The sequence below is a fragment of the Archocentrus centrarchus genome, chromosome 15, assembly GCF_007364275.1.
Source record: "Archocentrus centrarchus isolate MPI-CPG fArcCen1 chromosome 15, fArcCen1, whole genome shotgun sequence".
NCBI lineage: Eukaryota > Metazoa > Chordata > Actinopteri > Cichliformes > Cichlidae > Archocentrus > Archocentrus centrarchus.
This window is the reverse complement of record NC_044360.1, coordinates 3,195,371-3,222,169: the sequence shown is the minus strand read 5'-3', so window position 1 is coordinate 3,222,169 and position 26,799 is coordinate 3,195,371. Positions and strand designations below refer to the sequence as shown.

At 40.5% G+C, this 26,799-nt stretch overlaps 1 protein-coding gene across 1 annotated transcript; it reads left to right on the top strand.

The window, feature by feature from the left end:
- The first annotated feature begins 212 nt into the window (after positions 1–212).
- pdxkb (pyridoxal (pyridoxine, vitamin B6) kinase b) lies at positions 213–24,605 on the top strand. Its single transcript, XM_030748599.1, has 11 exons — positions 213–472; positions 10,446–10,500; positions 15,841–15,945; positions 16,402–16,485; positions 17,971–18,005; positions 18,469–18,554; positions 21,092–21,137; positions 21,272–21,383; positions 21,461–21,597; positions 21,946–22,012; positions 22,375–24,605. The coding sequence occupies exons 1-11, from the start codon at positions 392–394 to the stop codon at positions 22,488–22,490; spliced, it is 924 nt and encodes a 307-aa protein (XP_030604459.1). The 5' UTR covers positions 213–391; the 3' UTR covers positions 22,491–24,605.
- The last annotated feature ends 2,194 nt before the right edge of the window (positions 24,606–26,799 follow it).

Here is a 26,799-nt window from a genome sequence, read left to right as displayed (position 1 = left end):
GTGCGTGCACGTGTAGTTTGTCTTTGCTGCGGGCCTATGTTATCTCATGAACGACTTTAATTCATTCTCAGTCATATAAATAACTGCATTCAAAGTACACACAACGGTCACGTTAATAAAACGCTTCCCGCGGTGTGTGTGTATCCGCTCAACGCCACCCCTCTCCATCACTCTGCTTACAACCAGCAACCACAGACACACACTCACTCACTCACTCGTACGTACGCGTGCGCACAGTGGTTAGCCAGCAGGCTAACTAACGTTCTCCGCTTCCCAACCGGCGGCGCTGTCGTGTTTAAACGGCGTTTTCTCGGTGTTGTTATGTGAAGACGTGACTCGTTAAATAACGGAATATTATCTGCATCTCTCCCTCGGCTGACCGGGAGCCGCCATGGAATGCCGCGTTCTGTCCATACAGAGCCATGTAGTCCGGGGATATGTGGGCAACAAGAGCGCCTCTTTCCCGTTACAGGTAAATACAACTTGCATGCACCCTTTATCGGACAGCGAGCGACCAGCCGCTCGTTGTCGGACACGACCCTGTCTGACATGTTTCGCTGCCCTTTGCCAACAAAATCCGACTGCGGCACTCGATCAGCATCAGACGGACCCGTGTAACTGCCTGATTAGATGGTGGAAAGTTAGCACAGTCTTGGATGCGCTTTTTTATGGCTCTCGTTTGTTGTAATTTCCCGCCTGTTTAAGACATAATCGACGGCAGTGCTAGATGTGCAGTGAAAAGCTAAAAATAACTGTATAGTAGCCCAGATAATGAGGGACAGCCGCGACGACAGGTGTCGTGCACAATAGCGTCCCCCCCGTAAAGAAATCCGCGCATCTGAGATGTGATATAAATCAGCAGAAGTGTTTTCTTTTTGTTAGTGTCTTCGTTATCTGGATATTTAGGCACCAAATGAAGAGGAAAGTCATTATCTACGTGGCGCGACACCTGTCATTGACGGTGTCCGAGCAAGGTGTTCATCATCATCATCATCCGTAGAGCGAAAACACGGGTGTCCAACTCATTTTACAGCCCAAAGCTGCATAGAATCATACAGTCTCCAAGTAGTTTCTCAATGAATCACCCAGCAGATGATTAACAGCTCGAGGATTTGCACAGAAAAATTACTGCGGTTTCAATAATTTGTCTTAGTTTTCCTACTTTCTCTCAATCATTATAAAACAAAAATAGTGCGGTCGCAAAAAAAAAAATAAAAAAAATCAATCCATAAAATATGCTCTCCCTTTGTACAGTTTTAATACCATGTAGAGGCTCCCAGTGTGCTGGATTGGACCCCCCTGGTGTTAATCAGACGATCTTTGGAGATAATCGGAAGATTTAATCAGGAATAACGTGCAGAAATTATTGGGCACGATTTTGAGGCTCAAGCGCATGAATACAGATGGTAGTGCATGAAAAGTGGTGCTGCACCTTACTGGTGTTCAAAGCTGTGAAGCAATTACGCCAGTACCCAAAGTAAAAGAAATCATTATGCAGAATAATAACATTGTATCAGCTAGGTATCTTTTCTATAATAATACAGCACAATATATCAGTAGATTTATAGTTTGAATTCTGGAAAATAACACGTAACCAAAGCTTTAAAATAGTAGAAGTGGAAAGACCCCATGGTATTACAGAACGAACCCCAATGATGAGCAAGAACGTGGCGACAGTGGGAACAAAGAACTCCCATTTAACAGGAAATGACCTGCAGCTGAAATGGGCTCAGGAACTGGAAAGAGCAGAGAGGGGAAAAAAAGAGCGCAGGAGAGAGCAGACAAAAGGTAGTAACATGCAGAAGTGTCCAGTGAGTGGAAGAGAAATGCTCAGTGCATCATGGGAAGTATCCCAGTAGTCTGATTCTTAAGTAACTTAAGTAAGGCGTGGTCCAGGGCCAGCTGATGCAGTCCAAAGTGTTAGACTGTAGAAAAGCTTGTTTAACGGAGGGAATGACTTTTTTGTGACAGAGTTGTGTCTGATAATGGATCACCTGGTGTTTAATAAATGACCCCCGCCTGAACGAGGCACCTGAGGACTCACAGTGACAGGTGATGGTCTGAGGGGGAAATTTGTATTTGAGTTTTAGGCGCCTCAGGTGGTCATCTGTTTGATGTGAATGACTGGGAGCATCTGTGTGCTCCTGCAGCTGATAAACCTGTGAGTCAGTGCTGTTACAGGATGGGCAAATAATCAATACAGCTACTTTATCACTTTGAGTTTTGTGATAACAGTGCCCTGAATTCCTTTTTTGAAATATAAGTCATGCTTACATGGCTAAGCGCAATTTTCTTAGATGTTAGATTCAACTCATTGTCATGGTGCACACAAGGCACACAACGAAATGATCGTTCCAGATCACTCATCCAGAGACGAGCATCTGCGGTCATGCAGCCAGAGACCAGCGCTACCGTTAGGCAATTAAGTGTTTTGCCCAAGGACACAACAGTCTGCATTTTCCTGCTGTTTCTGGAAATTTGATATACAAAACATATTTTATGTTCAAGTAAATGAAAGACCAATTTAAGAAACATGTATTACTGTAAGCTGTTGATTTGTGTGAGATTTACATAAAAACGTACCATAACTAGAGCATTTCTTCGAGTTCTTTGAGATGTCCCACTGGCCTCTGACTGCCTTTTATTGGCAGTACAAGTCAATCATAAATGATCAATAGTAATTATTTTTTGTACCTGCATGCCAATATTCATTAACTACAGTAAAATATTTGTATTATAATCTGGGTTTTTTTCCTTTGGAGGAAGACTGAAAATTTACTCTTATTACAAAATGGTTGACTCATTAGTCAGCTAACAGCATCTTTAACTGGTAATATGTCAGATAGAGGTTTAGCCAAAATAAGTAAGGAAATGCATGGCTGACCATAGTTTAATAAAGTGACAAGGCTCAGCTTCTTTTACAATATCTTAATGCTTAATCTCAGTATTCATGAGGCCAAACCATTAAAGATCTTCACAACATCCAGCTGAGGATATAGAAATAATTTCATGTGTTTCTTTAGTATCTTAATAGCTATATTTTGGCATATCAGTGATACAATTAAGTGAAACCTGCTGATTGTGACATTAACTTGAAAAACAATTGATTGTGATCAAAAACTCTAAAGTAGAGCTTTATATCTATATCGTTCTATATCTTAGTGGGTTTCACACATCAGCTGGACTTGATTGTCTGATTATTGGGCTGGCAAACCTAACAGCAGCTGATTTTAGTTGCAGCAGGGTTATTTGTTTTGACAGAATTTGAGCTAAAAGATGAGTCTGTTATCAAATTGCATTCAGATATATCGTTTATATGCTATAACTTTTTATCTGCCACTTTTTCCACATGGGAGATATGACCCTTTTTGAAGGTTTCTCCAGTAAAGTATCAGACAACAGATCAAATATTGAGGGTGCCAAAGCTTGTATCTGTTACTCTGGTCTTACAGGCACTAAATTGGTGGCGTTTTGCTAATGAATCTAAGATATATCTCACAACGTGTGCTCATAGTTGGTCATAGAAAAAAAAACATTTTTTTAAAGTGAGATTTTGGCTTTAGATCATGAAACTTGGAGTGGGTATAAGGCTGATTTGGTTGCTGGATTTACCAGCCCTGAAAATTTCATGTGGCTATATCCTGTACTTATGATGTTATAATGCCTCAAAAATGCTGGAAAAAACAAAACAATGTGAATTAAGAGCACCTAAGTTTGACCTACCCCTGCTCATATTTTTGATTGTGCTATTCTGTTGTTTTTGTGTTGCACTTTGTAGCTGGTCCCTGCACAGCAGCTACACAGCGACAAGTGTTGTGAGTCCAAAGGACGAGTCGGAGAACGACTTGTTTTAATGAAAATTAGTTTGAGGTTTTCCAATTGTAAGATTGGACAGATGTTGCAGGTGTTGAAATTTTTTTTCCTCTTAAACTTGCTAGCTTTTCTTCTTTAGTTTGCCATTTTTTTCCTCATAAATTTGCAGTTTTCTTCTTCCATAAATATGCAAAAATTTTCTCATTAATTGGCTAAGTTTTTCCTCTTAAACCCGCCATTTTTCTTGTAAATTTACAGTTGCTTTTCTATTAAATCTTCCATTTTTCTTGTCAGTTTTCCTACTACTACATTTAATTCTTTCTCTTTCTTCCTCATAAATTCGGGAGTTTTTATTGCTGGAAAACATTTTTGCCAGAACTTTGGCTGTTTAATTTCACCTAAATGTTTCACTTTTGTAATTAATCAGATATGTGAAAAAAGTTTGACTGTTGGCATCAACTGACTGTGAATGTGAAACTTTTCCTTTATGATCCCTAATGTTGACATTTAAGACAAGTCACCTTTATTTATACTGTGCAGCACGTTTGAACTCAGGATATAGGATCATGCCAAGGGATTGGTTTGAGTCTGTGATTATCTTGATTATAATGATGCTGGTTATAGTTTTATATTTTACACTAGTGTGGCAGTGAGTAGTGTTGGTGAGGCTTTTATAGGTCAACAGTACAGTACATCATCCTGAAAGACTGGAGCTTGTTGTAAGAAGGGCCGGGTTTATTTTTAGCCTGCAGCACCCCAGGATGAATTTTGTGGTTATCCCAATGACTTGTGGGCTTTGATGCATGTCGCCAGGGTCCAGTACAGCCACTGATGTTCAGCTACTACGCCTGGTTTGTACAAGGGTGTTACTAAAGCAGTTTTAACCAGTGTAGTTTGAAGTGTACTGTACAAAATTGTCATTATGGCTGCTTACAGTGTAGTTCTGTAATGCTGTTGAGCAGGATTACTAACACATTTCTGTAGGTTTCCAAGATTCAAATCTTGAATTTATGATTAAAAATCTGAGTATTATAGGAAACAAGTTTCTAGGTTGTATGTTGTTTTCAGCATAGTCATTTTTCAGCCTGACGTTACCCTTCACCTCTGGTGTCCCTCATCTAGCTCAGGGATTGCTGCCACGGCAGGCACCAGCTCTGTGCTGCTGCCTCAGTAATGGAGGAGCAAAATGAAGTCCATTCAGACTCAGTTACCCCAGCTTCCCTCAGAATACCACCGAAGTTCTGCTGGAGGTGGGAACTGAGGATCTCGTGGTGTGTGTTGAAGTTTCCCAGTAGGACAGTCGAGTCCCCAGGTAGGGCACCCTCCAGAACCCCACTCAGTGAGTCCAAGAAGGTCTGGGTACTCTGAACTGTCATTCAGCGCACAAGCGCAAACAACAGTCAGGACCTGTTCCCTGAACCAAAGCAGCACAAACAACCCTCTCATCCTCCAGTATAACGGCAGCTAATCGGGGGGATGCAGGTATACCCACCCCTGCCTGCTGCCTCTCACTGAGGGCAACTCCAGACTGAAACAGAGTCCAGCCCCTCTCCAGGAAACTGGTTCTAGAGTGGAAGCCATGCGTTGAGGCGAGCCCCACTGTGTCATGCTGCGATCTCTCAACTTCACGCACTAGCTCAGGCTGCTTCCCCATTAGAGAGGTGACATTCTGTGTCCCAAGAGCTACTTTAGACAGCAGGGGATTAGAAAGCCAGGACCTCCGCCCTTAACTGCTGCCCAATATTTGTTGCACCCCACCCCTACTTTACCTCCTGCAGGTGGTGAGCCCATAAGAGGTTATGGCAAATTATGTACTCGTGACTGTAGGGTGCAAATACAACTGCACAGTTAGGTATATTATGGGTGTGAAGAACTGGATATAATTTTTTAAAAATATCATGGCAACAGCTTGGTGACAGTCTAAATGACACTGTTGTCAAAGGACAACAGTGTAACTAATGTGTTTTATCCATAAACAGTTTAAAGATGCTGGAGCAGACTGTAGATATGCTACATAAAGTGGGAGCTGACCAGCTTTTAGAGCCAGTCTCAAGTGGCCATTAGAGGAACTACAATATTTTGGCAGTTTGACTTAAATTTTCAGCTCTGGCTTTGGCTCATATTTTTGACTGAGGCATTTGCCGACAGCCGCACAGTTTTTAGCATTAAGCTAAAGTATTAAGCTCCATATGTCCTTTTGTTTGCTCGGGCCACTTAAATATTGTCAATAAAGAAAGAAGCCAGCACTAGAAGCAGGGAGGGTCTGCCAGAACATATGACTGTTCATGGTGCACCAGCTGCACAGTACAGTATAATGAGAGTATTTGGATGGTGATTACTGCAGACAGACTGTGAATGAACCACCGCTGGTGCTTGTGGACATAAGCAAAAAAAACCCCCAAAAAAACACACTGTTAAATTTAGACTCCAAAGGAAAACCCACAGGTCAGTGAAGGAGCTGCTCTCACCATTCACAGTAACAGCCATGATTCAGCTGGTGTCACAGATCAGGGGTAAGATGATGATTATGATGAGGATGATGTCAGTGAGCGTGCTGGGCATCCCTCTCTCTTCTGTCAGGACGGAGAATCTGTGGCATGCCAGCAGCCGGGAGGTGGCAGCATGAGAAAGCTGGGTTCCAATTGGCTGCCGCAGGATTCCTCTTAGTGACGTCAGAGAAGATGGAGACAGGCTGCCTTAAAGTTAAAGCTTCACCTTTCACATAGAAACAAAATTCAAGGGCACTGGTATCCTCCACAATATTAGACAGGGACTTTTTTTCACATTATGAAATACTGAGTACATATAAGTTTTAGACTCCTTTAAGTTGCAAGCAGAACTGGAGGGGAGTTGTTGTATGGAGGTAACAGTGCGCAAGAGATGGGTATACTTTCAGCGGTCTGCTGTGCAGATCTGTTAAAGTGGAATTAGTGATCCCTATTATATCCTTATTATGAAACTTTTAAATTAAAACAGACTTCATTTCCATACACCCACAGGTATGGGCATTTTCAATTTGGCAACAAAGCTGGCTTTTTTTCCTCCCTCTGTTGCTATATAAATAAAACTGAATCCAACCGTCATTGCGGAAGGATGCTGCCAGCTAAGTCACGATGGAGTAAAATTAGCTGTTGTGTTGACTCAGATGTGATCAACTTGTTAATTAAACTCTTCTTTCGTCAGCTGTGAAAGGGGCTTCCTCGCTGGGGGAATTTACCAAAAGCTTTTCTCCAGGAAGGCAAAAATGTTCATTTTTATTTTTATCTGTTAAGATCCTCGCCTCGAGTGAAAGCTTTCCCGTCAGCAGCAGTGCAAACAGTCTGTCAGTGACTTGAGGCCCATGAATAGAACGCGGGAAGATACGACCTAAATAACATATTCTTAGACCCACCCGTGTAGATCCGCTGTAAATGCACGGTTTTGCATCAACAGTCAATTTGGATCCACGCTGAGCCAAAAGAACTCGCTGTGATGAATGTCAGTAACATTTTTTATAGTCACAGCAAAGAAACAGATGTTTGCAAATGCACCGAAAAGGCTAAAAGCTCAAAATCAGCTCTGAATTCACATTAACATCAAAGCTGAGAGAAATGATTGCAATTGATCTCCAATAGTATATTTACTGATCACACCTGGAGTATGAGTAACAACAGTCCTGTGTCTTGAATGGGAATTAAAGGGTTTTTTTTGTTTTAGGTACACAGAGCAAAACAAATGCGTCTAATATGCTGGAATAAATCACAGCTTGTCAGTGAAACAATTTAATTTTATGGGCATTTTTTATAATGGTCAGTGTATTCTGATGGGTTCATCCCAGCAATATATGCATTGGGTTTAAAAGGTAACCTTAGCCTGACCTCTACTAGATATTCAGGGATGGTGTCAATACCCTTTTTTTGGGGGGTGTAAGAAATCCCATTACCAACTATCGTGAAGATGTTTTTTGTTTCCACCTGCTGCTCATCTGTGATGCCTGTATGTGCTGCAGTCACACACTGTATTTAAAAGATGAATGTAGCCACCATTACATCAGCCATTGCTTTTCAGGACTCCACATTTGGAAACCTCAAGCTAGAATTCTGGCCACCAATTTTTTTTGTTTTGTTTTGTTTTTGTTTATGTCTTTGGAGGCAGAAGTGACCATTTTTGGATCAGAGAGTTGGCACTGGCTAAGGTGACCAGTCTTGGATTCGTCCATTAAATGTGTGGGTGTGTGCACATTCACACATACCTGCTAAGTAGTGCTAAGTAACAAAACTATTAAAATACTAGAATTTCACTCATCAGAACTGAAGCACAAACTTCTTGGACAGGATGTAAGTTACAGCAAACAGTATCAGTGTGATAATTACATTACAAATGTTCCAGAAGCCAGCAGCAGCAGCTTGATTATGGAAAAACTGTAATCACATTTAATTTGGTAATGTAAAAAATGTTTTTATATAGTTTAAAGTCAAGTTGTTGCAGTTGTTGGGGGAGTCAGCATCAGCAGGTGTTTTTGACTTCAAAGATCATCTTACAAGGGCAACTGCTCGTGCCTGCTGATGCGCAGCCTCCAGAGAGGCACAGAGGGGCCTCGGGATGACCAGGCAGCAGCAGACTCGAGCATGTTTCCCAAGGTCTGCACTATAGCCACACAGAGACTGAGTTTTCATATTGGCACAATTTCACATTTAGCTTTTTACCTTGCTTTATTTAGGAAGGGAATAGGTATTAAACATTTTCCCAAGGCACAAATTACTTGAGATTCAAGTCTAAGACTGACCTGTGACCTTTCTGTAGGTTAGGGCAAGTAAAGGACTCTCCCTCAGGGATACTGATTTTTAAAAAGTCATCATTCACTTATTCCTGTGTCCACAGGAGTGTACTGTTACTGCAGTGAACTGTGTTTCCTGAATGCCTCACGCTGCTGAAACAAATACAGTATTCCACCTTCCAGAAAGCGCACGCAAGGTCAAAGTTAATATCTACACTGTGTTGCTGGGTGGGTGGAGGGGCTCCTCTCTGAAAGCAGATTCTTGTATCTCCACGTCACAGTCAGTTGAAAAGAACAAAGACCTCATTCACTCTGCCAGCTTTAGCTCAATTAAATAAAGTCGTTAACAATTAACTCAGCACGTGGATGAGCCATGTGTGTGTCTCTCTCTCTCTGGTAACTTATAAAAACAGATCTGTTAAGAAAGGCAGAGAGAGGCAGAGACACGATGAGCTGTTCTTTCCAGGTCTGTGTGCAGATTTCAGCACAAGTTAAACTGAGAGGATGTTTCACCACCGAGGTTAAGTGAAGTCGAACAGAGTGGGTTTTTTTTTCTCTCTCCATTGCAGTTTGACTTTAACACTGTAGAGCTGAACAGCTAAAAGTATTTTCATCTCATTATTTTACAGCTTTACTTTGTTTTAGTGTCACAAACACAAAATGAAAGCGCTGAGGGTAGCTAGTTAGCTACAACTGAACTTTCAAAACAAAATCTGGGAGGACTGTTCTCTAGTGAGTCAGTCATGGATCCCATTATTCTCTCACATGGAAACAAAAAACAAAAAACCCAACAAATCCTAGAGTGAGGCTGCAGGTGTACTTACCAGTTATCATATGCCATCTGGGAAGGTTTTGTTTGGCATCATTTCCTTTAAGCACCACCTGTGGTTGGTGCTTAAAGAAACTGGTCGCAGAAAGATAATTTTCCCAGTCTGGAGACCTTCAGAGTTGGTAAGGAAGTGGGAGTGGTGGTGGTATCAGAAGTTGCAGATATATCAATCATGAAACCCAGATTGATTTGGACCTTTGTGTGCACTAACAGGTTTTTTTTTTAGGTTTAGGGAATCAGAAAACATTTGATTAGGTTCAGGAGAAGGTCACGGTTTGGGTTCAGACGTGCTCTTTGACCACCAGAGACAGTTTGCTTTAAAAAAAATGACGGGTTAGGAATGATCCTGAGAAACGGTCCACCCAACGCTGTCCTCTTGTTGAGGTTGGGTTGACGCAATGCAGAAGTAACACATTAAACATTAAACTGTATCACTGTTCACTCAGAAAAGGATGATTCTGCCCTTTTGTCCTTGTTCTGCTATCATGGAAAAATAAAAAAATTGAGCTGGTTTGTGATAACCAATAAACTGTAAATGTAAACTTTTGCTTTTGGAGAATAAATATTTTAATCTGAAAACCAAAGAGGGTGACAGCATCGTGGAAATTGTAATGTTCATATTTATAAATCTTATTTAATATTTATCTTAATTTGCCGTAAAATGGTGAATAAATCCCAAGAAAATTTCTTAAAACCTTGAAGTCAGATTTGTCCACAAAACATAATAAGCTAAAATCTAAAGATTTTATTTGCCTCCACAATGAATCAAAATTCAAAATAAAAGTTCCAGTTATGACAGAATGCATTAGGTTTTTTAACAGAACAAAACTTTATTGGATGTGTCAAACAGACATTACAAGTATTTTAACAGCCCCATCTCACTAATGTCATAACCTGGTGTTTGACGCACCATCGCAGTGAACTCCTTGTGGTACTCCAGCAGCCCAGGAATACAGTATGAAGTCTGTAAAATGCAGCTGAGTTATGAAAGTGTCTTCTTCTGATTTCTCCTGACAGCTGTTTCCTCTCTGTGTCTTCTGTTTTCAGCTTTTAGGGTTTGAGGTGGACTCGATCAACTCCGTCCAGTTCTCCAACCATACAGGTCAGGCCACTGACTTAGCCTGTATATATGTCAGTGTGTGCGTGCGTGCCTCTTTCTTGTGTGTGTGTGTGTGTGTGTGGGTGTGTGTATGAGTCAGTCAGTTCCCTCTGGTGTCGTGATGAGGTGTTGGCGAGCGTTAACAGAGATGGCTCCCTTCGAGGCAGCGGCCGTGCCGAGGCTGACGACTCGACAGAGTCTGAGCTTCACTGAGTTTCTGTGGAGGTCAGCGGCTGCAGGGAGAGGAACTTAATTCATATTTTATACAAGCCTCGTCTCTGTGTCTCTGTTGTTGGACATGATGCTGCTGAGCTTTTTTTTTTTTATTTTATTAAATCCTCTAAGCTTTATAGGTGCATATTAAGGGGTTAAATAATTCTCAAAGCTTATAGATAACTGTCAAATCAAAATAATTGAGAGAGCAATGTAAAATTTCTGAGAAGGCATACTTATGACAGCACTAATTTAATTTTGAAAGGACTTGTATGATTGCAGTGATGATATATCTGGTTACAGAGATGATGCAGACAGCCCAGAGGGGACATCTGCATCATCTCTCTGTGTCACATTTAGCCATAATATTTGGCTCTAATTGCCGTAATCATGAATGAATACTCTGCACCGTCTCTCCCTGGCTGCACTGATGTGTGGTCCCACTTTATGGAATTCATGCTAACTGATCCTGAAGAATGAATCAGCTGAGAGCTGTGAAAACAAACATATTTGTCCAGCTGTTGCTTCGAAGTGGAGTCACTGGTGCTCACTGGGTCAGTTTGATTTTGTTTGTGGCCGGTAAACTAATTTGTCATGTAACTTAAAAGGCTGCTGATCCTGTTTGCCACTTTCTGCACAGAAAGAGAGGAAACGTTCAACATAAACTGGATTCACTCGCCCCAGAGTTATTATAGTTTTCTATTTTAGTTTTAATTTTATTTAGTTTAGAATTTTTGTTTTCAGATGAGTTCAGTTTTAGTCACTTTCTCCAGACTTTTTCTGTATATGTTTAACTCTAGTTTTATTTGTTTTATAACTGCCCCCCCCCCCCCCCCCCCCCCCTTCCCGGCTTGTAAAAAATTTTGGTGCCTCTAGATTTTAGCCGGAGCCAAAAGACAATCATTACCTCTGGAATATAATCATTTGTGTATTTGGGGTCATTTAGTCAAGCATTATAAACGTTTTTAGCAAATGTGCAGAATCTTGCATGTGTTGTTACTCTCCGAAGGACCGGTCTGAGGTTGGAGCAAAGGGGTCGACCTCGACCTCCTCATGTTATGGTTTAATGCGAGCAATCAGACTCCAACAGTTAATCCTGACTCAGCTGTAAGCTGGAAAAGCAGGTTGACGTCTGATGAGTTGGATTCGTGTGCTCGTGAACAGGTTTGAAATCAGGCTCAGATTGTTTTGTACTGTAATAGTGGGCTTAAAACTAGTGAAAGTGACCTGTCGTGATGTTACAGACTGAGGGTAAATATAATTGTAGGAGATTTTGCAGGATAAGTGTTATGTGGGCGAGCCTGGGACTCAAATGTAGCAGCAGCAGCAGCGGATGAAAAGGCAGATGGCATTTATATTTGAGCTGCTGCAGTCAGTATTTTGCAACACAGACATATGAACAGTTAAAGAAACTTTGCATTAGCTGGTTCAACAAAACCTAAAAGCTTTTGGCTTTTCTTTTAAAGAGACATTTAGTCTGTTTTTTTTTTTTAACCTGTCTCTGTGTTCTGCTTTTGGGTCCTACTAATGCATCAATAAAAAAATTTGAATATTATGAAAAAGTTTGTTGTATTTGTCATTTAATGCAAAAAGGGAAGCTTTCATATATTCTATATCCATGAAACTTACAGTGAAATATTTGAGGCCTCGTTTGGTTTTAATTTGGATAATTACCACTTGTAACTTGTGAAAATCAGAAATCCAGTTTCTCAAATTATTAGAATTTTTCAAAAAGGATTTAAAATACAGAAATATCCAAATTCTGAAAAGTGTGTTTTCTTATACTCTCAGTACTGGTTGGGGCTCCGGTACCATCAGTGCAGCGTGGCATGGAGGTGATCAGCCTGTGGCATTGCTGAGGTTGCCCAGGTTGCTTTTATAGCAGCCTTCATCTTGTCTGTTCATTTCCTTCTTGGCAGCATCCCTCAGATTCTCTGTGCATTTGGGTCAGGTGAGTTGGCTGGCCTGTCACATAGAGTAATAATTATGCTGGAGAAGGAGATTGGCATCTCTGTGAAGCTTGTGAGTAGATCTTCCTCCAGACCCTAGAACCTGGATTTACCTTCACTCTTGAACAATGAAGTGCAAAAAATGTACTTTCATCTGAAAAGGGGACTTTGGACCACTACTTTTTCTTTTTAGCCCAGGTGAGACACTTCCTGACATTATCTGTGGTTCAGGATTGGCTTGACTCCAACAGCTGGAGGCTCCTGATGCACTCACACCAGCCCCAGCACGCTCTTTGTGAAGCTCTCCCAAGTTCTTCTATTGACTTTTCTGAACAGTCATCCCTGTTGCTTGTGCATTTTTCCCTACCACCTTTTTCACTTCCAGTCACCTTTCCATCAGTATGCTTCAGTACATCGCTCTGCAAACAGCCAGCATTTTCAGCAGTGACCTTCTGTGGCTTACCCTCCTTGTGGAGGCTGTCGATCATCTTCTGGACAACTGTCAGCAGTCTTCCCCATGATTGTGGTTGTGTGAACTAGACCAAGAGATACAGTTGATGTTATTTGAGTGGTAATTAACTGAAACTTGAATTTAATATCGAAATATTTTGAGATATTTCAGGAGTCATAATCATTCAATAAAAAAAATCTTGAAATATTTCACTTTACATGTAATGAATATAGAATATATGAAAATAATTTTTTTGAGATGCACTATTACGTCTCTAACATTGTGTGAAATAATGAGATATATTGTGAAACCTGTGCTGCCAATTATCTCCATATAAGAAGGAACAGCTTTGGACAGTGTTGCAACAATGTCTGGAATTCATACCGTATGTGACAACAGTGTTAAATAAACAGTAAAAATCACTTTGAAAAGCTACCAGGGATGTTTCCTTTTACCTTTTTAATTATCACCTCCAGATGACGTCGGATAGCATTGCAGGAAAAGCTGGGCCGACTGCAGCACTTTGCTCACAGTCCCTCTGAAAGGAGTGTGTTATGCGAGCTCCAGAAAATCTAAGTTCAAATTAAACCCTAAAGAATGAGTTAAAGCCAGGAGTGACTAATCTAATCACAGGTTACAAGCTCACTGTTATTATCAATCCGCTTGCAGAGTAGACAGTGAGGATGGCGTGTTAGGAAGAAGAGAAAAAAAAAAAAACCTCACGTGTGGTGGAAATCTGTTTGAGTGACCTTAACGTAAAAATGCTTCAGACTCTGGTTTAATCAGATCTTACATTTGCAATTTCTCAGAGGAGAGTGTGTAATTTGCTGTGACATATTGAAGAAGACGTTTTCATCTGAGAAGGGAGAGAAGAGCGGCTGGGGAGAGGGGCAGAGAAGGTGAACAGAGAGAAAATGAATCAAAGAGGGATGATGGAGAGAGGGAGGCGGGGAGCGGCGATGCAACGCAGCAGCACACAGCAGCAGGCGTTGGGAAATTGCGACAGCAGCGTACAATGACGTCAGAAGCAGCTCTTATCTGAAGGCCTGCCTTCATTTTGCCCTCCCTCTCACGCACACACCGCTCTGACTGCTCATCTCTTTTCTTAGCCCCTTTGGCTTTCTCCTGGCTTGTTGCTTAGCAACCTGAACCCCCACCACAACCACGTGACCTGGCTGTGACTCACCTGGAGCCACGACGTCACCAGCCTGCAGCAAACATGTCATATGCAGACAGACGCTGCACGCTGGCTTATATGCTTGTAGTCACGTCACATAAATGTACACCCTAGCTGGTGTATGTAGTATTCAGCGCATACTGAAACACAAACTCTGTGTGTGTGTGTGTGTGTGTGTGTGTGTGTGTGTGTGTTAGTAGAGGGTCTATGTCTTTGTCCTCCTGCTAGCCTCCACTCTGTCCCTGTCTGACCAGATACTGTGACTGCAGGTTGCATTCGGGCCTGCTGCTGTATGTGTGTGTGTGTGTGTGTGTGTGTGTGTGTGTGTGTGTGTGTGTTTTGGTCCAAGCTGTAATGCAAAGTGTTTCCCACACATAAACATCATGTAGCTCTAAACAGGTGTGAAACCATAAACTGTATGTAAAAGATGGAAGTAGGACTGATGGAGGACTGAAAAAATGCCAAAATGAAAAATTAAGCAATAAATTAAAACTACAGATAAAATCTTTTTATATTTCCTAATTTATTCAAATTCCTGTTTTATTTTTCACTTTCAGGATTTTCGCTGCATACTGAAAATTTTGGTGACTTGTCAAAGTGGTTTTGGCCTTCCATCCAAGTAAAATCACTAGGACTGATCAATAATATGAAATATAATTTCTTTTGACATTTCTTCATGCATTGTCATTTCACTGAAGGCTTTTGTCAGAAATAAATGAGTTGTCCATTCAGGACCTCTCAGCAGTCAAACAGGTCTAGATGAAAATAAGTCTGTTTTATCTATTAAGTAAAACAGAAATTAAATGTCAATTTAAGCCACATTTTATAAATTGATGAATTATTTTTTTTTTAATTTCTTTATGGTAGATCCAGTCCCCCATAACTTCCATATCTGAAAGTGCCTTTTTAAACCTTGAAGCTTGAAGGCAGAAAGCTTCACGCCCCCTGGGCTGTGCGGTAAAACAAAGACCTTGTTGGGAGTCTCTGATTGTAAGACTAACTCTTTGACTCGTGTTCACACCATCCTTTGGAGGATGTTTGCAAAGATGAATTGAAATTATAATAAATCTTGAAATATGATGTTATATAAAATGTGATATAATGAAGCTGATCTGTAGTTAGGGTAGGTAGAAAAGAGATCCTGTGTGTGTGATGAATAATGAGGAACAGGTGAACCTAATCAAACACTAACGAAGGTGGGGACCGAACAAAGGAGGGAAGCAAAACAAAGAAAACCACATGAAGGTCTGACCTTCAAAATAAAACAGGAAATAAACTGAAAGAGGGGTCAGGACCAAACACGCACGGGTAGAGGCTCAACTAATTATAGTAATACTGTGCTGGAGCGATCTGTAGCCTTTAAACTAAGAATCTAGTTTAGTGGAGAACTAAAATGTTCCAATATATCACGTTTGATTCTTGTTTAATCTCTTTTTGTTTTGCTTTTTCTGAACTGGTTTTCTGAAGTTTGTTTCTCCACGCAGGAGAAGTGTGTTTTATCCTTTAGTCATTTCACAGCAAACACAATAACTCCTCTCCTCGTCTTTCTGCAGGCTATTCTCATTGGAAAGGCCAGGTGTTGACAGCAGATGAGCTACACGTTCTTTACGAGGGGATCAAACTGAACAACGTGCACCACTATGACTATGTTTTAACAGGTGGGTGTCCTACTTTTCTCTCCTATCGCTGCTCAAAATGCACAGATATGAAATACTTGGAGTCTGACCAGTTTTATTTAATCAGAAAGTTGAGATGATTTTAGATCCTGAAGTTACATTTTTGCCATCTTTTTCACCTTCATGTACTTGTGCCAAATCTTTGTCTTAAATGTGGAACAAAGTTATCAAACAGAAGAACAGTTTTGATCATTGAAGAAAAATTTCAGGTTCTTGTCAGAAATAAGAAATCACATTTTTTTTCCTTATGTAAAAATGTATTCATGCAGGGAGTCAGCACAGCCATCTACCATTAATGTAAGTTTAAGATCACCTGGGTGCAGAGCAGTCTTTTTTTTACTGGCAGTTTAACTTTGAAACAGAAAACAAAAAGTACAGTTACTGATGAATCTTTTCATTCTGGCTATAATAATGTCTCTGCTCCGTCTGTTTCTTCAGGGTATACCAGAGACACATCCTTCTTGGAGATGGTGGTGGACATTGTTCAGGAGCTAAAGAGAGCCAACCCCAACCTGGTGTACGGTAAGCAAACACAAAGTGAGAAAAACACAAGAATCAATCAAATAAAACTAAAAAATAAAGTGCTCTCACTGAGCATTTGCCTGCAACATACAAGAAATGACGATAGCTTCTGTTTTTTTGTTACCTTTAGCTAATTCCTGCTCGCTGTAGAGCTGCTTAATTATGGCAAAAAAAAAAACCATAATCAGATTATTTTGGTCAGTTGTTATAATTCATTAAGATGCATTTAATTAACTTTAACAAAAGTGGTTTTTTTTTAGTGGTGATTTCCTTGAACCTAAAAAGTAATTCAAATAAAAAAACAGATCCTGTGCTGAATGTTTGTGCATTCAGTCCTTCGTTATCAGAGAGTCTGAAACATTTGTGGTGAGGCAGTAAATGTAGTTATTGTACCAACTTACTCAAAGTAGAACCACTTCTGTCCGGGGATGTCTCTCTAGCCAGGAGGATTTTATTCTCATGTCACACCAATCAGTTTAAGTCAAATCAAGACTGTTGCAGCTTTGCCTGTAGACACTGTGTTTGTAGATATATAGTGAAGACCAACTGCCTCCACTCAAAATAATGAGCAGACAGAGGGTGATGTGTAAAATGCATTTACCTAAGCACTTTTTTTTTTTACAGAACGTGCTCTGCTGTGTCTGTGAGATGCTTTTGAGTATTATCATACTGTTCTTTAACTGTACTTCAATATCATAGGAGAGCACTGGTTATAAGACAGCAGGCACCTTTTAATGAAGAAAGCCTGTACAAAGTTGTTATTGTAATCAGGTTTCTGACTGTATTGCACATATTTTTGAACAGTGTCATATCAAAACATCACTGGATGTTTAATTTTTGTCTTATTAATTCGTTATTTGCTTGACTACTTCCCAGTAAAAGTCTGTAAATGTTGTACTGCATTTAGAACCATATCATGATAAAGGTTTTAAGAAATTTAAGGCATCAGCTGGGATTGGCTCCAGACACCCTGCAACTTTGAACTGGATAAACAGTATGGATGGATTGATGGATGTAAGGTTGGTGGGTGGGTGGGTGGGTGGGTGGATGGATGGATGGATGGATGGATGGATGGATGGATGGATGGGTGGATGGATGGATGGATGGATGGATGGATGGATGGATCACAGAGTTATAGTTCAAAATCTGAAGTCCAGCTGCACCCTGAGAACTAAGTTTACATTTTTATCTTCACCACAGCAGAGGCTCCAATAATAGAAAAATAGTATCTTGGTCATTTCCTCTGTAACATTTTTATACTCATATATGATGAACAGTGTGGAGTCAAAGAGGCACTAGCCGGGTCTCTAAGGCTTCTGTTTTAATACTTTAAAAATGGATAATAGGTTTTTCTGTCAGTCTTTTCCCAGCTTAGATGCGCTCACATCTCAAAATCCACTTTCATGCCTCCCATCACTGCAGTGTGTTTATGTAATGTGCTGATTGTTGTGTACTCTCACTCTCACTGCGTATTTGTCGTTTCAGTATGTGACCCCGTCCTTGGAGATCATGGATCTATGGTGAGGTCTATTCCCTTATCTCACACCTCATGCTGTTGTGTGTGTGTGTGTGTGTGTGTGTGTGTGTGTGTGTGTGTGTGTGTGTGTGTGTGTGTGTGTGTGTGTGTGTGTGTGTGTGTGCTGATGTTATTTGGTAGATTTTGAAAGAGGATTTTTGCCTTTTGTGTGGGAGGGGTTTAGTGTGTATGTGTGTGTTTATACAGATGTATATATTTGTGTTTGTGTTCTGTGGGTGTGTTACAAGACTAATTTCTCATGACAGATGGATTATTGGGATCTGACAGTATTACATATACACAGTGACTCACTCTGTGTGTGTGTGTGTCTGTGTTGTGTATATATTACACTGTGCGGACAGTTAATGTTCACCATTTAAAACCATGAAAACAAGCATCAGAGGAAAGCTTTGTGTTTACTCAGCCTACAGATGAGCAGTTTGTGTGACTCTAACCTGTTTCCACAGTATGTTCCTCAGAATCTTTATCCGGTCTATAAGAACAAGGTGGTTCCTGTTGCTGATATTATTACTCCTAACCAGTTTGAGGCTGAGTAAGTAAAATGTGTTTTCTTTTTAATCCTAATAATTTGAGGACTCTCTGTATGTCCGTCCATCTGTCCACACAGCTTCTGATTGGTAAACCTAACAATATTATATATTATAAAGTAAAGACATTACAGTAGTAGATGGAGAATCCCAAAAATCAAATGATCACCGGTGGGCAGGAAGAACTGCATTTCAGCAGGAAGAGATCTCTGAGAGACCCCGGCTAAGGGAGGGGCAGCTATGTGCTGAAGGGGAAAGAGAGAAATGAAGGAATAGAAAGAAAATGACATAAAAATATGAGGAAGAGAGAAAACAGAAGTGTAAAACATGCATATAAATGCAGCAGGAGTGAAAAGAGGGGAGTGGAGAAGCTATGACTGCTGCAGTACAGGAAATGACCACAAAGTCCAAACCAGGAACTTTCTCCCTGTGAGGAATAAAAAAGGCTGTAACTGTAATGCAGTTAATGCAGTAATACTTTAAACCTCTTGAATCAAAACTGAAAGTCTGCTTCACCACTGTGGTGGGGTTATTGTCCAGATATTTACAGACCCAACTGTATTATACACATTAGGATAAGTAATGGTTGCGTACATTATTATTATTATTATTATTATTATTATTTATAAACTGCTTACTATTCAGATATTCAAAAATCACGAGCATGCCTAGCGAAACATTCATTCCTCAAACAAGCCTTTACATGGGTCAGGAAAAAAATGCGAGTCACTCAAAAAGTAACTGGATCTCACAAAGAAAGCTCAAAATGTTTTTATTTCATTTTATTTATTGCCTGATTTCCTGCGACAAATAACGTGACCCGGGAAAGCGTGTGCTGACAGCTGTCCTCTTCTCAGATCCTTAACACAATGATGGCCGTGACTCGTTGAAGGGACAGCCAGCCATGATTGTAGCTACTTAACCTCCTGAGACCTGAGCTCCTGTTTGGGATGCATTTTTAATTTCTCCTAGATATTCGTGATTAGATGGACCTGATATGTATATAAACTAAGCTTCCTCTTTGAACAGGAAGTTGTATTTTGTTACATGGGTGTTACATAATTTTGTAAAAAAAAAAAAAAAAAAAAAGATCCTCAGATGTGGACAACGGGATTATTTTATAGCATAACACAACAAAAACAACATGACTTAATAAAGTATAAAACACTATTGAGCAGAATGAAGTATAAGGGGCATTAAAGCCAAAATGTGCTGTCCCTATATGTGGACGCAGGGTCTCAGGAGGTTAAACATGAGACAGACTCTCCCAGAATGGTTCTGCAGTAGTTCTGAGCATGTTGGTGCAAACCATTTTTATGTAATGACACTTAGATTATCTAATACCTCTATTTTGTAGTCCCAAAAATACACCTTAGCTCCCCTCTTATCCCCTCTTATCTTCCTTGTTAAGTTTTTATTCCACACTCTAAGATATGATCTTTTATGTCTTCTTAATTTAAGCTCTTTAGAACCAAGATGCCAGGTGTCATCAGTCACACGTTTCCCCTCTAAAGATTTCTTTATGAATCTTTGGATCTCTGAATAAAGTTGGATCTCCTTTTTTCACTGTATGTTTCGTCCTCTTGTATACGTCATAAACGCTGCGTCATTCAGTCAGTGCTGTACACACACAGTAACGAAGAATTAAGTCTAATGTAAAATATCAGCTCAACAACAGAAAAATGTTCTGACAGGTGCTATGATCTTTTTTATTAGTATTTTGTAATGTCATCATATTTTCAGTAGTCCCTTCAAAAAGGACTCATGTCGCATTATTTGTAGGTAATGGACCTCCTCTGTACAGTGGACCCAGATACAGAGGATATTACAATTAAAATTAATAGCAGGCCATTAGCTACAGTTTTAGCTTGAAAACAATGAAAAAGGGTCTTAAAATATATATTTCCAGGATGATGTGAGGCTTACAAAATTCTGATGGAAACTGTTAAAGAAGGAGGCCCTGCTAGTCGGATGCTCATTAATCTGTAGAACGTTCAGTGACAGACGGTGTAAGAATAAGTCTGGTCCTGGAAATGCTTCTGAAGTAAACTTTGCATTATGATGTAGGTGTTTTATTTGTTTTCTTGCCACATTAATAACCACTGTTTTAAATGTACATCATTGTAACAGTGTATCTATATGGAAAATATGTTTTGTAGGCTGTCATTCAAAGTGATATTAAATAAGATTTAAAATTATATTTAGTTCCTTTATGTGTTGACCTACAGCCATCAGAGTTATGAATTATTTAAACTATCATACCACAGCAATATTAAAGCCTCAGTTTAAGAGTCTCACAGCTTCCCTGTGAAGTTGCTCCACCTGCTGGTTTTTCTGTGTGGCTGCAGAATCAGACTGAACCAGCCATGAAAGCCTCTCTTGACTTTGTGTCTTTAGGGGCTTTGTTGCACTTATGTTGTCAGTGCAGAGTGGAATTAATTGTTTGATAATTCAGCTATTTGGGAAATTCTTTATACTCTGAGAATTGAGAACAAGGCACAAACTGTGTTGCAGCTGTTGTGATCGTTTGCTTGTGTTTTAGATTGTTGACGGGGAAAAACATCAGCACCGAGAAAGACGCTGTCGAGGTAACAAATCAACGCATCCCTCTTTTCTTTGCACCGAGTTTATTTGTTTAAGAGTTCTTGCTGTAAAAGAAGATCTTGTCTCTTTGCTTTTTCCAGCTTCATACCTCTGTATCTCATGCTCTGACTATCTGTAGGTAATGGACCTTCTCCACGCGATGGGCCCAGATACAGTGGTCATTACATCCTCTGACCTTCCCTCTAGACTGGGAGACCGCTTCCTTGTGTCATTAGGCAGCCAGCGCCATGGTAGGTGACGGGATTAGGAGTTTAGTTTGACATCAGTTCAAAAATTTAACCTATTGTGTGTCTGTTGTGCTGTTCAGTTCGTCCAGATGGCAGCAGGACAACAGAGAGAGTGCGATTAGAAGTTCCCAAAGTGGATGCTGTCTTCGTAGGAACGGGAGATTTGTTTGCTGCTATGTTGCTAGCGTGGACGCATCACTACCCCAATGACCTAAAGGTGCAAACACACAAAAAAATCACAGCTATTTAAAGATCAGTCCAGAGTACCTGACAGTTTTAGCTACAGGAACAGATAATCCAAAGACTTGATGAATTTTTCCACTGGCATGTGAAACATCAACGGTTGTGCTTTTCTCGTGGATCAATTCTGAGCATGTAATAAAATGCTCCACTACAGTCCAGTAGGTGGCAGTAATGGAGAAGACTATACCATAGGCTTATACAGCAGCCAGGGAGAGTTAATGTGTTGGAAATACGGCTAAGTAAATAAAAGATAAGCAGAGGTGTACTAAGTCAGAACGAAAAGAGATGAATTACTCTGTTTTCCCTTTTCTGTCTCGCTCAGACGGCCTGCGAGAAGACTTTTTCAGTGATGCACCACGTTATCCAGAGGACCATATCTTACGCTCACGGTGAGAAAACAGAAGTTTTTTTCAGTGCTTAAAGCTTTCACTGTTTTTAATTTCATATGCAAAAACACTAACATTCAAATCTGTTTAAACTGCAACTTTTTAAAAGCTAACTGAAACAGATATTACCTGCATGCAGCGCATCATCAACACAGCAGCTAATTGATAGTTCACATCTGTGGGTCTGGATTACTGCTGCTGTTACTTTATTAGTTATTGACTTCTCCTGCATGACTGGTTTAAAATGCTTTGAACGACAGTTTATCCACAATGTGTGTCTTCAGATTCAAAATGCTGGAGAATCCAGTTTTAAGGGTATTTAAATGAATTTTGTCTGACCCCCTGCCTGCCCCTCTCTCCCTCAGAGTTAGCAGGTCCCGGTCGGCGGCCCAGTCCGCCCCAGCTGGAGCTGAGGATGGTCCAAAGTAAAGCTGACATAGAAGACCCTGCTATAGTTACTGAGGCCACGGTCATATCCTAACATTGCCCACCATAAGACTCATACTAACCTCTTCACCCATAAATCTCTCGGCTCCTGTATCTCGGTAAATCTCTCATCACTGTAAACCTTGACTGTCATTGCCTAGCTTCAACAAATCATCCAGACTCCTTAAACACCTTAGTATTGTAATCCCTTTAGTCCTTTAACCCTTTGAAGTCCTTAGTGTCCTAACCTAACCCCTAACCCTGTTCTGGAACCAGAGCCATGGACAGACAGAAAGTTTGGTCAGGGTATTCGAGAGGACTTTGCAACAGCTCTTTAGAAATTTGTTGGGCTCTCCAGATGACTCAGATATTGAACTTCCACAAGCACGATGCATGAAAGGTCATATGTTAAGGTTAATGAGAGTGATGAGTGTTTTGGGAGAAAAAAAACCCGGTCAGTGTTCAGTCATCAGCTCAACAGTGGAATTGATTTGGATCTGGGAAACTTAAGATTTGGGCAAAGCGTGAAACCGAACGGGGGAGACTTTGTCCGTGGGTGCTGTTAGGATAAATTATTAATCTTACCTCTGGTTTGAATTCTCATTTAAACTCGTTTTAAATTTTGTAAGAACTATTAGGAAGTCTTATCATAAAATAGGAGATCTTCATGTTTGACTTAGGCTGAAAAGCTGTTTGCTGCTGCCATCTCTGGTTCAGAGTCTCTGTGGTTTCCCTCCAGTGTGGTCTGATGTGCTTTGTTGCCCCTGTAGCCACACTGAGCAGGGATGTGATGCACACCACAGTATACACCCACGGCACAAGATCTGAGAGGTCTGTCCACAGTGACCCAGCTGCTGAGTAACTAAATAACAGGGTTTCCCACAGTGTTCGTGGCGATGTGTGTGCACACATGAAAGGAGCTGCACCCATGCTTTCTTTAAAAAAAAAAAAATCATAAGGAATATATAATTTTTTATAATAAATAATGGAGCAATAATCAGCTGCATCTGCAATTAGCTTCTTGACTGATGGCCCACATTTATCCTTGTTCTGCTCTGCAGCCTCAGTGAGCTCAGCGTAGGGGCGGTGGAACCAGTTCTTCACCTGCTGCAGAGTCTTATTTATTTATTGAAAATTATTTAACCAGGAAGTGATGTGAGCGTATACTAGGACTAGATGGGTAACATAACCATACCCCAACAAGGAAAGAACATGTAGACTCCACATGGAAGCATCCTGCCTGCATTCAACCCCAGGTCCCTCTTGCTGTGAGGAAACAGTGCTGCCAAGGATATGGTGGGCCTCCAGCTTTGCAGCAGGTTTCCAGAGCACAACAAGAACTACTGTCAACAGCTGACGTTGATTATGTGCGACTCTGGGACGAGGTCTTTTTTGTGAATGCGGCTGAATGATATCGTGGAACGCCAACCTGGCGAGTAAGTCAGTTGGTAGAGGTGAGAAAAGACTTAAAGGGCCAAGGTTAGCAGTGACTTACCTTTCATCAAAAGAGCGATGCAGTTGTCCACAGATAAAAATTTAAAAAATGAGTTGCTAATTAACTGGGCAGGCCACCCAACTAAAGTCTATTTGTGGGAACCACTGAACAAGTTCTCCAAAACGCTACCTCAAAATTCTTAAACTTGCCTACTTTATTGCTCTATTACTGCCACCCTGTTAACCTGGCATATTCTGTTTATTTCTGACAGTGTTGCACTCTAGAAGTGGTTCTCCACACCTGATGCCAAGTTGCAAGGCTCTATAGATCAAACGCTGTTTTTCTATGGCTCTGCCCACCACTCTTTTAATCCCTTCCCCGTCTTACAGCAGTGATGTAATGGTGACCAAGTTTAACCCCTGAGACCCCTTGAAAAATAATAGAAAAATCAACAAAAAAAAAAAACCGCACAATGTATAGCTGTTGTACTATAACTGTATTGGACCATCTGTATGATATCTTCTATCTGATCTGTCTATTGGACCATTGTGTTGATGCTACTGTACTATAGACTACACGCACTACAATATCACTCAAACAGGAGACGTCCGGGCTGGTTGTGGCACTCGCAGACGCTTCAGTGGCTCCAGCTGTTGTCACCTGATAGTAATTGTCTAATAATCATAGTGTATAGTTGAACCTCTTTCATCTTAGCACAACTTAAAAAAAAAAAAAGGGCAACCTGAGCAGCCTGAGCTGTCTCATGCTGATTTTAGACCAATCAGTAATCGGCCACCTCAGTGCCAGAACCAACCCACGTCGCGCCGAGGTGCCAGCCCAGCTCTCGCCCAGAACTCTATATCTGAAAGTTGAGCCACTGAATTTTACTGGAAGCCTCGACAAGTCATGACAACATCTGAAAACAGCTCTGTAAACTTTAGTTTTTAAAAATGAGTTTTTGGTTCCCATCACACTCCACTGTGGCCTCAGTCGCTCCTCAGTCCACGCCAGAAACCTGAATTAGTCCACGCATGTGCCAAATGAGGATGCAAAGGGATAATCTTGTTTAATGTTCTCATCTGTGTGTGGGCCTGCTTCTTTGGGGTTTTTTTGCCTAAATGCTGAAATTTGTTAAGAAAAGATTCAGTTATAGTCTCACTTTATGAAGGAACATATCTTTAGAAATGCATATTGATAAAACATGTTTAGTGTGACTTGTACAGTAGGGTCTCCATAGTGAATAAGGGAGCAGCTGAAAGTAGTTTTAGTGTGACTTTTACAATATGAAGAGAACCATCACTAAGCAGCTATTAGAGTACAGCAGTCACATGCTGTACAAGTCTTTGGCTTTTATTGTGAAAGAGAAGAACAGGAAGTAGCTGAATTTTTGCACGTGCCTAGAATAAAATGTGGTTTGGGTAGAGACCGGGTAGTCACAGCAGACTGAATTTCAACAGAATGCAGTGAGTCGACGCGTTAAAAGCTCAGAGATCTGCAGTACTGTCTTGGAAAACTGTTATTTTGGTACCAGTTACAATTTAGTAAAATAGTCCTCAGTTATGCTAGAAAAGCACCACAGCGTTACAGCACGTAGTTTTTCCACAGTGGAACTTGATGGGAAGGACGAGAGGAGGACATACAGCGACAGTGGTCATGAGCTGGTTTCAAACCAATGATGTCGCAAGAACTTGGCACGTGCCTTAGCCCGCTGCGCTACAAGGGCACAACAAGGAAGGAGATTTTAACATTTTTGAATTATCTCCAGAATCTTTTTTTCTCCTCAATTTTAACATTAATATTTTGGGAAGGGTAAACCAAATAAACAGAGGCTTAAAAAATAAGATCCAGAAGCCGTCAGTGACCCTCCTGAGCTGGATGTAAGGTTCTGGGCAGGCCAGTGTATTTCTGTACTGCTGTTGTTTCTCTATGGACTGTACTGTGATACTGCCTTAGGAACCTAACATCATAACACCACAATACTACTCACTGAGAGAGGAGGTGGGGAGGGAAGGACCATGAGTTGTCTTAAATGTTGGTATTTTTGCATATGCATATTTTTAGGGGTGCAATTATTGATTTGTTTTAATTACCAGAATTATTGTTTGGTTTACAGATTTGCATAAATTTTACTCTAAATCCCTTTTAATTCCAGCTAAAACATTTGAAACCCACAATCTCGTTTGCATTTATTTCCTGGTGAATTTTGGGGCCAGATTTATGAAGCGGGCAAAAGTGGAAAGTTCTGCATGTGAGCTACAAGCAGTCTGCTTATTATTAATACTAATAATTGATCCAATACTAGAGAGAAATTAGGGGGGAAAAAAACTACATGAAAGTCATTTTGTGACGTTGTAGAGCTCTGTGTGTGCACACTGCTGAGAAAAGTTGTGCTGAGGCTGATTTCAGTTCAGTTCTGCTCTGTTTGAATAAATGCTGTATTACTGAGGACTAAAACAATGCAGAGCTCAGCTGGAAGCATCTGGAGTGAGGATTCAGTGAAGAACTGCAGGATACAGCAAACAGTTTTTTTTCACAACTTTGAGTGCTCCACCTGCAGCAGTTACATTTTTGGATGTTTCAGTGGGTATGTAACAATCCTAGTGACATTTGTCCAAGCCCTACAGGATAAAACATGCTTTTTTTTATGGTGGTAAACAGTTTGCAGTTAATTAAAGATGGATTTCAGCTGACTCCGATTGCTAATAAATCTGGCCCTAATTGATTTCTCATTTGGAAACTACATTTTTCATACACTACATCGTGCTCAGAGGTAATCTGCATGCAGCTCGTAGACAAATAGGTGGGAAAAACAGTCTCATTTGTAAAACTGCAATAGTTTATTGTTTTTTTTTGTTTTTTTTTTTTTTTACCAGTACGGTTATATTGTGCCACTGTAGCACTGATTGTCATATCAGTAACGGACTCCTGG